Source organism: Pogona vitticeps, chromosome 5, assembly GCF_051106095.1.
Source record: "Pogona vitticeps strain Pit_001003342236 chromosome 5, PviZW2.1, whole genome shotgun sequence".
Taxonomy (NCBI): domain Eukaryota; kingdom Metazoa; phylum Chordata; class Lepidosauria; order Squamata; family Agamidae; genus Pogona; species Pogona vitticeps.
The window spans coordinates 132,826,750-132,842,149 of NC_135787.1; the positions used below are offsets into that span (position 1 = coordinate 132,826,750).

At 40.2% G+C, this 15,400-nt stretch overlaps 1 protein-coding gene across 1 annotated transcript in view; it reads right to left on the reverse strand.

Moving 5' to 3' along the window:
- Positions 1-3,286: 3,286 nt before the first annotated feature.
- The window catches only part of TES (testin LIM domain protein), a 39,727-nt gene continuing 27,613 nt past the window's right edge, over positions 3,287-15,400 (reverse strand). The window contains exons 5-7 of the mRNA XM_020789700.3: positions 13,799-14,014; positions 11,825-11,983; positions 3,287-5,606 (exon numbers count right to left, since the gene is read on the reverse strand). Coding sequence (XP_020645359.2) covers positions 5,415-5,606; positions 11,825-11,983; positions 13,799-14,014 — 567 coding nt within the window. The 3' untranslated portion in view covers positions 3,287-5,414. The remainder of the gene's footprint in view (positions 5,607-11,824; positions 11,984-13,798; positions 14,015-15,400) is intronic.

Below are 15,400 nucleotides of genomic sequence, written 5' to 3' on the forward strand. Positions count from 1 at the left end.
TCTTTTGCTGGCTTTTAGAGAACTAAAAACTTTATCTCAGTTTGCTTTGGAAGATGTTTTTGAGTAATGGTTTTTATCTGAAACTATCTGTAATGCTTTTAACAGTGCAGTCTTATGCATGGTTTTTCATTCTTAGAACTAAGCTGCACTGAATTCAATGGGATTAATTCCCAGGGAAGCAAGGCTAGGATCAGTTTCAGTATTATTCTAGGTTTTTTCATAGTGTTCATAGCCTGCAATTTCAGTAAAGTGTAGTTTGTTAATTTATCTGCAAGACTCTTTGGGAGAGTGCACAGTCCAATAAGAAGGACAGAAATGAACGTACTGTAACTCAAATAAGTGAACCATACTTGCATTTTGATAAGTCACATCAGATGTTTTCCTTCTTTGAACTAAGCTTCTTTAACATTGGCTTAAAGTATGGGACTAATTGTATTCTCAGCTTCTAATTCCTTGTATATTATTGTTAGCTTCTAATTCCAGTGCTTTCAAATGTATCTTCCATGATCATGAAGGAATATGAGCTATTTTTGTAGCGTTTAGTATTCAGAAATATAATTGTACCTTGTTACATCCAGCAGCCAACAGTGTCTATTTTAAAGATTCATTCTTCTGTACAGACATATGTTTCAAAACATTTATATACTATGGTATCTAGATCATAGGGTACTAGTTATTTGAGAGCAAAGTTACAACACTGAAAGTTTCACTTGAAGTCTTTTTTTTTTTAGAATCAGGAGACAATAACTTGCATGCGTCAACCAATCATCACCAAGGCCACTAAATATGGCAAAAGAAGTCTAGCTCCATCTTCCTCCATCATTAATTCGTTAACTTTTAAAAATATATTGGCTAGTATCCTGTTCAATATTTATGCAGATGTATCACGCCAATAGTGAAGCTACTGCAGCAGTTTGAGGAGGTGCCAATCTCATGCAGCCATGGCACATTGTAAGACAGTTGGAAGTTCTGGATGTGTAAATATTGAACAGGATACTGACAGCTAACTATAGACTCTTAAGGAGAAAATGTAAATGCTACACTTTCTTTCTCAACGGGGAACCATGTGTGTTTGTTGCAACAAAATTAGTCTTGTGGCACCTTCAAGACCAACTGGCTTCATTTGGCATTATTACAGTTCATTTTTTTCCTCAGATGTAATTATTGGAAAATTTGGTTGATTCTTTTTAGTTAGGAGAGTATCATGTACAAACAACAATTGCACAGAGAAGGTGTGAGAGAACAGCTTAAGTAAAGCAAAAGCGTGCTGCTTATATACCGCCCCATAGCACTTCAAGCACTCTCTGGGCGGTTTACAATTTAATTATGCAGGCTACACATTGCCCCCCCCCCCAGCAAGCTGGGTATTCATTTTACCGACCTCGGAAGGATAGAAGGCTGAGTCAACCTTGAGCCGGCTACCTGGGATTTGAACCCCAGGTCGTGAGCACAGTTTTAGCTGCAGTACAGCGGTTTAACCACTGCGCCACAAGGCTCAGTAGCCCACTCCTTTTCACAATGGCTAGCACTTTATATGTTAAAAATCATGCAGGAAGCATTTTATGTGAAAAACAAGAGGTAAATTTGCTTACAGTTGTTGTCTATAGTTACCCTCAGTAGTAAGATATGAAAAATGGGGTCTCCACATGCTTCCTGCATCCTCAGGGGTTGGGAAAAGGAGAGCTAGACTAATAAACAAAGGAAAAGAAATAAACAAATAAATAGGAAGAGGTAAAGGGCAAGCCAGAGGTGAGGAAAATAACTTTGCCAATAGATCAGCAGGAAAGAAAAATCCTATTAGCTCCTAAAACCTCTCTTCCACTGATACCAGTGTTAGAAAGCATGCAAGATTGTTATTATCTCAATGGTAACTCTGCTACATCACTATAATTATCAAGGTAATGCATAAAATTATCTTCTTAGCAGGATTTTCAATGTATTGAAAAAACAAAGTAACAGTTTATAAAATGTAGAAAAAGGACAGGCGATTAAGTTTTCTCTCAAACAGATAAAAATGGTGCATGAATTATTGTTAACTGTTAATTAAAAAAAGAAAAGAAATTAAGACCACAAGTGCAGTCTTAACTGCACAGGATTTATTTCAGGTTAAGAAAGAAAAAGCAAATGGAAACGTATAAATCAAATACTCCTATGCTGCATGTCAGATATTCAAAGTATTCAACACATAGAATATACGGCGATTGTACTCTTTTACAGGACAGGTGAGCAAGAAAAGAAAAAAAGGCAAGAAAAGCTTATTAAATCCCGTGGAAAGAAACCAGATGAACAAAGAACCCATTTTAAGCAGTCCATGCATACAAAAAGAGTGACAGAAGTAATATCCAGACAGACAAAAGTCTGAAAATCATCTTGAGTTTCCCAAACAGGATAAGAAAGTTTGAAAGCATGCAGAATAACATAGGAAGACAAATGTTTATAGTCTGAAAAGCTGGTATTTGTTAGGGAAGAAAGTTTAGAATACTGTACTAATTTTAACCCTGATATGAATTGTTAAATCTATGAAAGCAGGAATTTTAGAAGCACCTGGAAAACATTTCAACAACGAACAAAAAAACTGTAATAAATACATTAAATGCCAACTATGATAACCAGCACAAAGAATTTCTAACAAGGATGCTTTAAATACCCCCCCTGCCAAAAAGGGAGGGGAGGAAAGTGAAGTATGCTTACAGAATGAAATAACAAAAAACCAAACCACTTTTGAAAAATCCAGTATGGGGAAGCATTCTGGTTGCTAAACTGTACCCTCGGAGATCAAGATTTTAAAATGCCCTGGGTCGCCAAGTTCATTAGATGGTTTTACGCAGGTCACTCTCCCTCACCTTAAGAACATCACAGAGCTGGGTAAAATGGTGACTTGAGTCATGGGATAATATGCAAACAATAATTTAAGTAACAAAGCAGAACCTAACGGTTATGGTTTTAATAACAAGACAGCATTTATATACTCTAATCATGCAGGACGCCACAGAACAGTAATGGAGGATTTCTGACCTTCAGGTTTTAAATATCAGCTCCTACAAGCCAATTTAGGTCCTTTTTAGGCAAAGGCTGAAAATAAATTTCAATTTATTTTAAATAAATGGAAGCCCCAATGTCAGTAGCTCAAACTAGGAAAGTGAAGACCTCATTTTTCTTTCCATCTCTATGCTGAAAATTCAGAAAGCTGGTTTTATCTTTGAAGCTGTCCCCCCCTGCTGGATTAGCAGAGTAATTGCAATGATCAGAAGGCAAAACAAAACATACAGTATTAAAAACTCAGAAATGATCCAAGAGAAGAATTTTATTTTAGAATTTTAATTACAGGTATATTGATCCCCTTAATGTTAGAACTGCTGAGCTGAAATAGTTTGCATAGGTAACAAAGTCAACAGCCCTACTCTATTCGTTTGCTACGTAGTTTCTTACATTCATGGTAAAGAAGGACCAGCATGCTTTTGTTGGTTCATCTAGCTCAAAATTACCGTTACAGTGACTGGCCAGGATTGAATGGGGTTGCCGCCAAGATACCTTCACCAGCTTACATGGAGACAGGAAGGCTGAATTGGGACCTTTGGCATATACTGTACACATTCCACAAATGACCTGCAACCTTCTCTAATGTTCTCTTACACTTTGTTTGGCCTCCTAAGGCTGCAGATTGGGAGGTATTTTATGCAAAAATAGACTTGGGTTCCAACTGATTTAGAGCCACCCTTGTCAAAAAAATCTACCATCTTCATTTTCAATGGTAGAGACAGCTCCTGGGGATGTATTTCACCAGCAATATAATTTAAGCTTGCTTTAGTAATTTAAGCTTAGGCACTGCAGAAGGTGAAAGAGAAATGTGGGAGGGCACATTAGTTACATTCCCCGCCGCCTGCGAGATCATGACTGCATCTTTGTTCACCATTCTTTATGCTGCTTGGCAAAAAACCAAACAAACACTATAGTGGAAACCAGGTGTACTCGAAGAGAATCCTTTACAAACTTCTGAAGGTTAGGTACAGAAATGAGATACTGCGTTTACTGTCGTGGCTCTTCCTATGGACTCTTGGAACTTGTCATTTGATTAGGTATTTAGAACTTTCTGCTAGAGATCTCCAGTATGCTCCCTTGAACTACAACACAGAATTCACAGTCCCTCACCACCTAGGATTCCATAGAGTTGAGCTATAATGATTAAAGTAGTATCAAACTGCTGCAATTGTGTCACGTAACTACATACACTCTCAGAAATCAGGGCTCTGAGGAGCGTATCAAATGGGCAACAAAGATGCCATAGAGAAGGGTGGCACCCACAAGTATAGCACTAATGTGATCTTACCACCAAATAAAATGTCTCTCCATTTAAACAGCCAACTGGGGTGCAGGGGCGGGCTACACAATGTACTGTGTAGTGTGTTTGCTCCCCAGATAATTTCTGCAGTCACTAGGGATTGTTTATTTATTTATTTATTACAGAGGTCATGTTCTGCCATCCACAAAAGGCTGCCTCACTTTACTATTACATTTTAAAAATTGTTGAGAAAAATAATACCTGAAGTAATGAAAATAAGCTTGACAATCTAGGAAGCAGAAGAGAAGTGTTGGCCTGCACTAGCACATTCATTCATGTAATTGAGCTTCAACAGAGAGAAATATTGCTTATTGCCTCTTTTGGTGGGTGAAACATTTGACAGAGGCCAACAAACATGACAGGAAATATATATATATACTGTACAGGGATTTTTAAAAAGTCAGGGGGCTCTGCATTTTTGCAAAACTTCATTTCAACAAGCATCTAGTTACACTCGTAAGTCCCATATGAATTTCAGTTTTAAAAAAATTAAGTTCTGATCTAGGGAAGAAAAACATTTCACTATGTACCTTGAAACTCACGTCTTTGAGACTTTGGTGCCTGATCAAAATGATAAAAGACAACTGGATAGTTTTAAAAATCACAGCAGCATAATTGAGGCTGCACCGAATCAGCACCAGCTATTTCAGAAGACCAGGGTTTCAAATGTGACTTTCCATTGTGAAATTTTTCAGCATTGATAAAAACAGCACATCAGAATAAAAAGTTTTCATTTCAGCATTCCCTCTCATATGTTACATATTGTTTAGAAAGCTTTTTTCCTTTTATTTTAAGGAACTGCTAAAGACTGAGCCCTTTCTTGCAGACCACAACGATCTTGCCCTGAATCAGATTCACATTTTGACTCTGCTTTGAGCTTAAGACAATTAATCAAAAGCACTACGAACACAGAAGGGCACAGGGACTTAATTACAAGTAATCAAGTTAGTAATATAAAATCTTTGGAATTCGCCATGTAACATTTTTTATTTTGCTAAAAAAGCCCCAGTACAGTAGAAATGCAGAGGATTCTGAAATAAAGGCTAGGCTTGGTTTCAATTTGATCGCCTCCCCATTAGGACATCATTTTTTTCTTGCATTCCACTGAGCAGAAGACCATTCCTTCTACTGGCATAAACTTCTGCCCAATGAGACACTTGCTACAGCAGGAGCACAAGAAGCATTCTGTGGTAGCATGCCAGTTGAAGCTGTTGTAACTCACACGCTGAACTTCAGGGTCAATAGCATTGTGGCAACCTTGGCAGACCTAGGGAGTTAAGAAGAAAAAACAGCATGCATTATTTTCAAGTTTTAGAAGACAACAAAGCCCTGTGCGTTAAGGGCAGGATGGTGTTAACAGTTGCAGCCACATCGCTTATCACTATGATAAGTGATGATAATACCTATCATGGTGATAAGTACTGTATTATCATCACTTTTATTTATTTATTTATTTATTTATTTATTTATTTATTTATTTATTCATTCATTCATCCATCCATCCATCCATCCATCCATCCATCCATCCATCCATCCATCCATCCATCCATCCATTTTCTACCCCGCCCCCTAGGCAGTGTCTACTCAGGGCGGCTTACAAATATCATAAAATATCATTAAATACAATAAAACATCACAATCATAAAACATTTAAACAATAATATAGTGTGATCAAGATGGGGAATGAAAGAACAGAAAGATAGATTTCAAGAACTGACAGCCAATTTCCCCTGATTCAGATTGCAAAATAAGTGAAGGGTCTTTCCTAACCCTCTTTTGCTACTTGAAGTTCTCCCAAGTGTGTGTGTGTGCATGTACACACACATGCGTGCTTATGTTTAGCTGAAATTTAAATCTCATGTTAGAAAAAGCTTTTTAAATGACAATCCACATTGCAAATTTCATTCAGTTGATTATGCCAGCCAGATTATGCCTGTGCATGTGGAAATAGCTATGCAGTTCTCTAGTCCAGCTATTCGCAAAGGGGGCCATATGCCTCCCCCGCACATCTGAACAGAGACACAGACTGGAGACAATTCTTCACACATACCCTTATGAGATTTGTTATGTGACACACACAGTTCTGATTCGCCCTATATTTCTCTCATATTATCTTTACGTTATGACAAAAAACAACAACCAACCAACAAAAAAAAAGTCGAAAATGTCTGCTCTAGTCCAAGCACTTGGTAGCTCATGGAATCAATAGATTGTAACATTATTTGCATCTAAACACACAATAAGACTTCATACCATTCAAAAGAGATCACAAGACTATAGGGTCACCACCTGTATTTATAGTTTGTATGGCAATACATTTGCAGCTTGTATTTGATTATTTGATTATTCTTCTAGCAAAACCTAAGATTTGCCTGCCAAATGATGCTGGCCTTTGTTCCCCTTTGTCTTACCTCACAGGCTGCTGGGATGAGGAAGGAGGCCAAGTATGTTGCCTTCAGCTCAGTGGGGGGAAGGTGGAAATAAATGTCAACAAACGAGCAATCAAGTATATCCTTGCTCTGAATTTCCCTCTGAAGTCATTCTGAAGAGGGGAACAGTCGTGGCAATGGACAATTTTGCCTCCTTGATAAGGATCCATCCTATTCAGGGAGACGCTATAGGTGGGACAGGCAAAAAGTACTGTCTTGCCCTCCTACCAGCTTTCTCGTCCTGCATCTATTGACCGCTACGTTGAATGCTTTGAAGAGGCCTCCACTGGGTGGCAATGTTGTGCAAAGTGGAAACACCACACTTACCAAATTGCTGAAGATACCAGCCTAGTACTCACATTAAGAATAAGGGCAATTTATTTATTTTAAATATTTTTATCCCACCTTTCTCCTTAAAAAGGACCCAAGACGGCTTACATCATTAAAAGACAGTATTTAAAGCTAACAACTGTGAGTATACAAATATTTAAAAGGATCAAACAAATAACAGATTAGAAATGGTATACAAAAGCAACAGCAAAACACATTTACAGGCAGTAAAGTACAACACTCCATTAAAAACAACCCCTCTCAGGAGAGCCAATCACTAAAGGAAAGTCAGTCTGAAGAGAAAGGTCTTCACCTGCTTGCGGAAGGACAGTAAAGGTGGCATCAGCCTGGCCTCCTGTGGGAGAGAGTTCCAAAGTCTGGGAGCAGCATCAGAGAAGGCCCTCTCTCCTGTACCCAAGAGTTCCTTGTCACTGACCAGCAACAGTTAAATGTCTACTATTAATATCATTACCAGTATAATAATGATATTATCTTTCATACTTCAGTTCCTCCACATTCTCCCTTTCTCCCCAGACACCACGACTAATGCCACAATTTATTAAGTGATGATTGTGACCTTATACTTCATTTGCTCAGAAAGAGGTCCCACACAGCTTAACGAAAATAAGTACATAGGCATAGGATGGCAGCTAAAATATTTTGTCAACTGCCAAGGCTTCTTCAACACCCCCTGCTTTCCATCAACAAACCAGGAGCCTGGTACCATAAAGACTCAGAATAAACTATCTTCTATAAAACAAATTTACTTATACACAGAAAAAAAGGGTTTGGAACATAGGAAGCTGCTTTTTCCCCAATTAAGATCCTTGGTAGGTCTGTCCACATGCTGTCATCATCACTGCTTGGTAGAAGCTTTCCACAGTTTTGAGTAGCAGTTTTCCCCATTCTACTTGGAGATACGAGGGGCAGGTTATGTAGCTTTGTCCATGCAGAGCCTACCCCCTTTGGCTGTTTAGCCATGGCCCTCTCCTAATTCTCCCCTATAAATCTGATCAGCACTTTGGAGAATGTTAGGTCACATTCTAGCTCTTGCCAGGTAATCACTCTACACAATTAGGAATGCATCCTCCGCCATCTACATATAGAGAAGCCTGTTGTATATGCATAGGCTCTCTCTGCAACTGGGAGCTCTATGAGATCACGAGTTGTGGCCCTCTTCTCCCTCTCCATACAGTTTCAATCATCCAACACATGTTCACCCAGAAGTAAGCTCCACTGATTATGAGTTCTGTGCAACTTACTCCTAGATATAGCATGGCAGCCTCAATTATGTGGCGAGGATGCTTGACAATGAATCCTATTTCCTAATAGGCTGGGTTTTTTTAAAAAAAAATACAGAGATTCTGTGTTTATATCATTTTATTATGGCTATCATAGTTTGGGCACATCATGAGAAAACAAGGTACACCAGAAGAGATAATGCTGGCAAAAGTTGAAGGCAGCAAGAAAAGAGGAAGACCAAATATGAGGTGAAAATTGACTCAATAAAGGAAGCCATAGCCTTGAGTGCAAACTTAAGCAGGGCTCTTCGTGACAGGAAATTTTCAAGGCCACTAGTTCATAGATTGCTGCAAGTCCACAGCAACATCATAAAAACAACATTAGATTAAATAAGCAATGAAAGAAAGAGAGATGCACATTGGTACAGTCAACTCACAATCTTTATCACACCATCCACTGTCTGAAAGAAGTAGGCCACTGAAATGCCTCTTGTAGTAGCTTAAAGACTGTGCTCCCCACCCCTTCACCTCTGCAGTAATGAGGTGTCATGCACCAGCAAGTTCTTTAGAAAACAATGTACTGAAGGACACAAGGAAATGTTGTTAAGCCAGCTCATTTCAAATAATTAACAGAACTGGGGTGGGATGGGAGTATCAAATACTCCTATGAACAGTAGGTTCTGTTGATGGGAAACTATAATTTATAGATTAAAAAAATCCCAAACAGCAAAGCAGACCAAAAAAAAAAAAGCCCATTAAGAGGAGGAAAACTAAACAGTAGCAACATATTGAACCTTGCTAATAAACATCCTTTTAAAAAATGCATACTACCTGCTAAAACAATAGTGTAGGTAGATCAAAGAACATCCTGGGGAAGTCATTAACTGGACAAACTGATGTGGAGTCTAGAAAATATTCTCATAAATATGCACTTGATCTTTTAGGTGGGAATCTGTGGGCCTGTAGATGTTGGAGTGATGATGATAGGGGTTGAAATTCAACATTTGGATAGGCACATGTTTCTCCACCTCTGTTTTACCCTGATAAGAGCAGGGGTAACATGCATACAGAAACAATTTCAAAGAAGTGTTCATGGGACTTTAGTAGAAATAAATTATGTGTGGTTGAAGTCAATTCTACCTTATAGTGACTCTTCTCATTTATATTTCAGTCAAACAATTCTGCTCAGTGAAATAATATACAGTGGTACCTTGACTTAAGAATGTCCCTACATAAGAACGATTTGAGTTCAGAACGGCTCCGTTCGCAAAAAGTTGCTTTCACTTGAGAATGGAGCCTAAAGAACCAAAAGAAAAAAGAAAAGAAAAACCTTTCCTGCCCTTTGTTGACCTAAGTTCACCTTAGGTCAAAAGAAGAAGAAAAATTCACCCCCTAGTGGTAGATATGGATTAACCGGCTTTGCATTAGTTCCTATGGGAACTAATGCTTCGACTTAAGAACAGCGCCTCGACTTAAGAACGAAAAACAGCAGGTACGGATTAAATGGTTTTCAATGCATTCCTACGGGAAATGGTGCTTCAACTGAGGAACGTTTCGACTGAAGAACGCAGTCCCAATACCGATTAAGTTCTTAAGTCGAGGTACCACTGTAAATACATGCCATCAAGTCAATTCAAACTTATGGCAAACCTTTTCCAGAGTTTTCTAGATATATATTACTCAGAAATAGTTTACCATTCCCTTCTTCTCCAAGTACTCTGGGACTGCGTAGCTCAGTCAATTCACAACCCCTGGCTCTACAACCAGGTACTCCAACTCACTGAGCTGTGTGACCAGTTAGCAGAAATAGAAAAGTGTTGCTGCACATGGAGTACACAAGAGGGACTATCTTATAAAAAAGAGTAAACATGGAGAATCATCCTGAGGAGACATTTCATTTCTCAGGTGTGCTGTGCCTATTTCAACAATTTATCCATGGAAGTTTCCTGTTCTGACCATGTTTTGTCAAAAAGCATAGGACAGAGTCACCAAAGCAACACCGGAGGAGTACTTCAATCAGAACATTGAAAGCCAAAAACTACTAGTTACCTGACCCAGGAGGGATGCTGCTTCTTAGGTTGCAAGATGCCCCACCCTGGAAGCTCAGAGAAATCCTTTATAAGAATACTCAGGACTCAAATGATAGACACTCAAGTGTGACACATATTGAGTTTCACATGTCAGTTAATCTGTTAATATATATACAATTATGTTGACTAGAGAGCTGGCTGGACAGCTCAGCAAGTTGGGTATCTGGCTACAGAGCCAGGGGTTGGGAGTTGGATACCCCACCATTATAAGAGAGTCCCTCCTGAGAGTAGAGCCAGCCTGTGTGGCCTTGGGCAAACTGCACAGTGTCATGAGTGCATCCGAAGACCTGGAACCAGATGGGTTAACTGAGGCTGAAGAGAATGCTGAGAGATCGGAAACACTTGAACCGCCTCCAGATTCTCCTTCCATGGCAGACAAGCTTCGGGCCAGGCTTCGGGAAAGACTTAGGACAAGAAGATCAGAGGATCGCTCAAAGGCTGTCCACAGAAACCTACGATCATCTAGTCCTGAGTATTAACAGGATAGAAAGCTTTCCAGCAGCTCAAGGAGCTGTTTTACTATAAAACAGCTCCCAGTAAAGCCAGAAATTCTGTGGAAGCAAAGAGTCAAAACCTTGGCTTGCATCCACGCTTCTTGTACCGTGTTCCTGACCTTGAACTCTGGACTCTGCCCTTGGACTACGCTGGTATTGGATTTCGGACTCTGACCCTGGACTACGCTGTGTATCGGACTCTGGACTTTGACACTGGACTTCATTCTGTGAGTTGATTTATGGACATTGGCTTTGCATTCTTGGTATTCTTGACCCTGGACTGGCTTATCGGACTTCAGCTGTTGTAACCCCCGGGAAAGTGACACACAGCCCCAGGGTTACCCCAGAAGAAAAGAATGGTAAACCACTTCTGATGGCTCTATGCCTAGAGAACCCTGGAAAAGTAGGCAGAAGCCAGAACTCACCAGCATAAAATTATAATATTGTAAGGTAGAATTGCTTGATTGAAAAATAAATGGAATTGTTTCTATCACTTAATGACCATTTTCTATAATACGACTAGTCCACAAAAGCTACCTTTTCTATCACCACAACATTTGCTGCCTCTATAACTGCGACACCAAGAGTCACCAATTTATACTATTATGAAGTCTTGGATTTTAACATTTACAAGATGGAGTTTATTTGCACTGGGAGTGCTGTGGTATGGCTGCAATCTGACCTTGAAGTACACTCCATAAAACTTAATAGAAGTTGCTTCTGACTGGATATGAATAGTGTTGAATAATCTTGGCAATTTCATCTTCCCAGCCCACATCCCTGTTTTCATCACCACCACCATCATCAAATGTATTACTCTATGTAAAGTATGAGAAAGTGCAATTATGCGCATAACTGGATATGGGAGTTGTAAGTATCAGGCAGGTTTTGGTTCTCTTACCACGGCATGGTTCTTCACATAGCAAGGTTTGCAGACAGGCTTTTCGTTCACCATAACATAGATCTCTCCGGCCAGGACAGAGTCACAATCAAAACAGCAAAAATGTTTCAGATGCCAGCTTTGACCTTCTGCCTGGGTGTACTCATTGCTGAATATAAGCTGCAGAAAGACAAGGATATCAGAGACACAACACTCTTAACTGCACAATTATTTTCTTCTAGAATGTCTTATCAACTGAGGTCCATTTCCCATTTAATAAACGGCCCAGTTCTGTTATGAATTGAGCTCATTGCCCCCAGCAGAGCATTCCGGAGATTTCTGCTGAAAGCAGTCAGTAGAAACGGCGGACCTCTGCCTCCCCCAAAGAGAAAATGTGATACAGATTTACTTGATGGAAGTTGCTGCTATATTTGTGAGTCATGCCTCCTGTTCAGCAAAATGGGATAGTGTGCTTTACATGGTACTTATGATGTAACAGATGTTAGAGGAGTATGTGACACCCCAAGATGAAGTAGGGATTTCAAGCAGCCTGTCTAGGGGCAAAACAAGTCCCACCTTCACTGCTGTATACACCAGAACCTAGAGTTATTTATGATGTTCACCCAAGCCACACTGAAGAAAGAAATCCCAGGCTTCCTTGAAGCCCACATTGATAGAACAAGTGAATGCTACAAACCATCAAATCCCTCTCCTCCTTGGCTTAAAACCTAACCATGAGAAGAACTGCAGGACGGCCTATCCTTTAATTTTCTTCTGCTTATGGTAACCAAAATTGGTCCATTACACCCAATCAAAGGGAAAGTAAAGTCCAAGAGAGATCAAAACAAGAGACCAGTCTAGAAATTGGCTCCCCCTCCTCAGTTTTTTGACCCTATAAACAAACAAACAAACAAACAAACAAGAAGATGGCGAGACAAAATCTGAGAAAAAGAGGGAGGCCACCCCAAGCATTTTCAGGAGCTCTTGAAATTCTGCTTTGGGGAGCTGGTGGAATTTTCAGATTATTGGAGGGGGTCCTGGGGGCCTGCAGGGAAAACCAGCGAAATAGGTCCTTCCATTTTAGAAGTGCCGCTGAATGAAGCTGCCCCATTCTTTGTAATATCTAACAGAATACTGCCCCCTTTCCTCAAATGCCGCACTGTCTACTTAAAGTATGTCACAAGGTGGCAGTCGGAATATCCTTGGAAGCTGATTAGCAGAAATTATGGTATATTCAGGAAGGGAGCAGGGAATGAAATAATTCTTCACACAACATAAGAATAGCTTGTGACATTCATTACCAGGGATATAGAGATGGGCCCAAGTTTGGACATTTATGAATGTCTACTAGCGGTAAAATCTAAACAGAACCTCTGTGCTCAGACTATGCTTAGCTTCCAGCACAAGTGTAGATGCAAGCAGATTGCAATCATCATTATGTTCTGCCCGTTAGTGGTATCTGATTGGTCAGTGCTAGAAAAAAAAGCAGATCCCCTATAGGACTGATTAAGCCAATTCTTGCAGGCACATATTTTCTATGGCTTCTTTCGTGAAGGACCAAATTTAGAAAACTTTTGGGAACTATTACTTTATTTATTTGCTACATGTACATCCTGCCTTTCTTTCAGTGAGTCGAAAGGTAGAATACAAGACTATCCCGCCCAATTCACCCTCACAACGACCATGTGAGGCAGGTCAATCTGAGTATGTGTGGCCGGAGGTGTTCCAGTGAGCTTTACTGCCAAGTGGAAATTTGAACCCAAGTCTCCTGAGTGCTTGTCAAACATTCAGTCCAAAGAAACAGCCTTTTCAAGCTCTAGAGCAGTAGTTCCCAGCCTTGGATATCCCAGGTGCTGTTGGACTGCAATTCCCAGAAGGCTTCAACACCACCTGTGCGCACCAGCATTTATGGGAGTTGCAGTCCAAGAACATGTGGGTTACCTAAGGTTGGGAACCACTGCTCTAGTGGAAACAGCAGAAGCGAACCTTGCTTACCTCATCACATCCAGCACAGCGGGGTTTCTCACTGTCGCAGTAGTGTCGGCCACAGTAGAGTTTCCCATTCTTCCAGAAGTAGATCATGTCTACCAGAAGTTCACTGCAGGTGCAGCAGACAAAACAAGCTGGATGCCAGAGTTTGTCATACCCGGCCCGCTCAGCATAGACAGCTGGGTCACCTTCTTTCATGCTTTGTTTGCATCGGAAACAGAACTGCAAGGAAACCATAAGAGTTATTCAGAGCTATCAGAAAGACACTTCTGCATGCCAAAAAGAAAAAGAAAAAAAAAAAAAGAGGGTACAGTCGTGCCTCATTTAACGATTGCCTCGCTTAATGAGGAAATCGCTATACGATTAGGTTTCTTCCGATCGCTTTTGCGATCGCAAAACCATGTTTTAAAATGGGACTTTTTCGTATAACGATGATTGGTTCCCTGCTTCGGGAACCAATTTTCGCTTTACGACGATCAGTAAACAGCTGATCATCGGGTTTCAAAATGGCAACCAGCTGAAGAAAATGCCCCCCCGCTGTTTTCTAGGACAGATTCCTCGCTCTACAGGCACCGAAAATGGCCGCCGTATGGAGGATCTTCGCTGGACAAGCAGGTATTCAGCCCACTGGAACGCATTGAACGGTTTTCAGTGCGTTTCAATGGGTTTTTTCGTTTCATTTGATGATGTTTTCGCTCTACAGCGATTTCGCTGGAACGAATTAACATCGTCAAGTGAGATACCACTGTATTGCTATAAGCTAATGGATGCTGAAATTGGAGGTTCCAACATCTGATCCAGGTCAAGAAATGGACTCCATCCTCTTCTATTCTCGGGTCCCACGCTCTTAAGAGACATTACCAGATTCTCAAGACAGAGACTGTAGAAGTCTGCTCGATGGTAATTACTACATACTAATCCATAAGAACTGACGTAGTTTATATAACAAGACATAAAGGACATTTATTTTAGGGGAGGGGGAGATAAAACTCTTGTAGGCCACTGCCAAATTTAGCTTCAGGGAAGTTGTCAGGCCCTATGTTCCAGCTGCTCATGTGACCAAAGGAAAAATTGTAGGACCCCAAACTCACAGCGTATTTTAGCTCAAAGCTCCTACAGACAGTAAATAAGCCTTAACACAGGCATTATAGAATAGGGAAAAACCACACAGAAGCTAGGAAACCACCAAACAAAGGTATCATGGGGAAAGGAATATGACCATGCGGGAAACTCCAGGAGGGCTAGACTGGACCTCAGGGCCTGAGGTTTAGAAAATGCTTTAGAAAACGAAGCTTCATGGTTGAAAAGAAAGGTTAAGGCCCAAATAGAGGCACTCAAGCTTAAGCATCTCTCTGAGAAATCTTTCACTGTGTTCCAAAGGCTTACAGAAATAATTAAAAAAATAACCAAGAAAGAGATAAAAATCCCCACATCTCAAACAGAGCAACATTTTATTCCACTAACACCACAGACAATTCATGGTTGAAGAATGTCAAGATTCCCTTGACACTAGCTCTAATCATATGATTGGGGGAAGGGAGGAAAGATCCATGCCTGATTTTAAAAAAAATTGAAAAGCCAGAGAAGATAAGAATCTTCCTTAGGAAC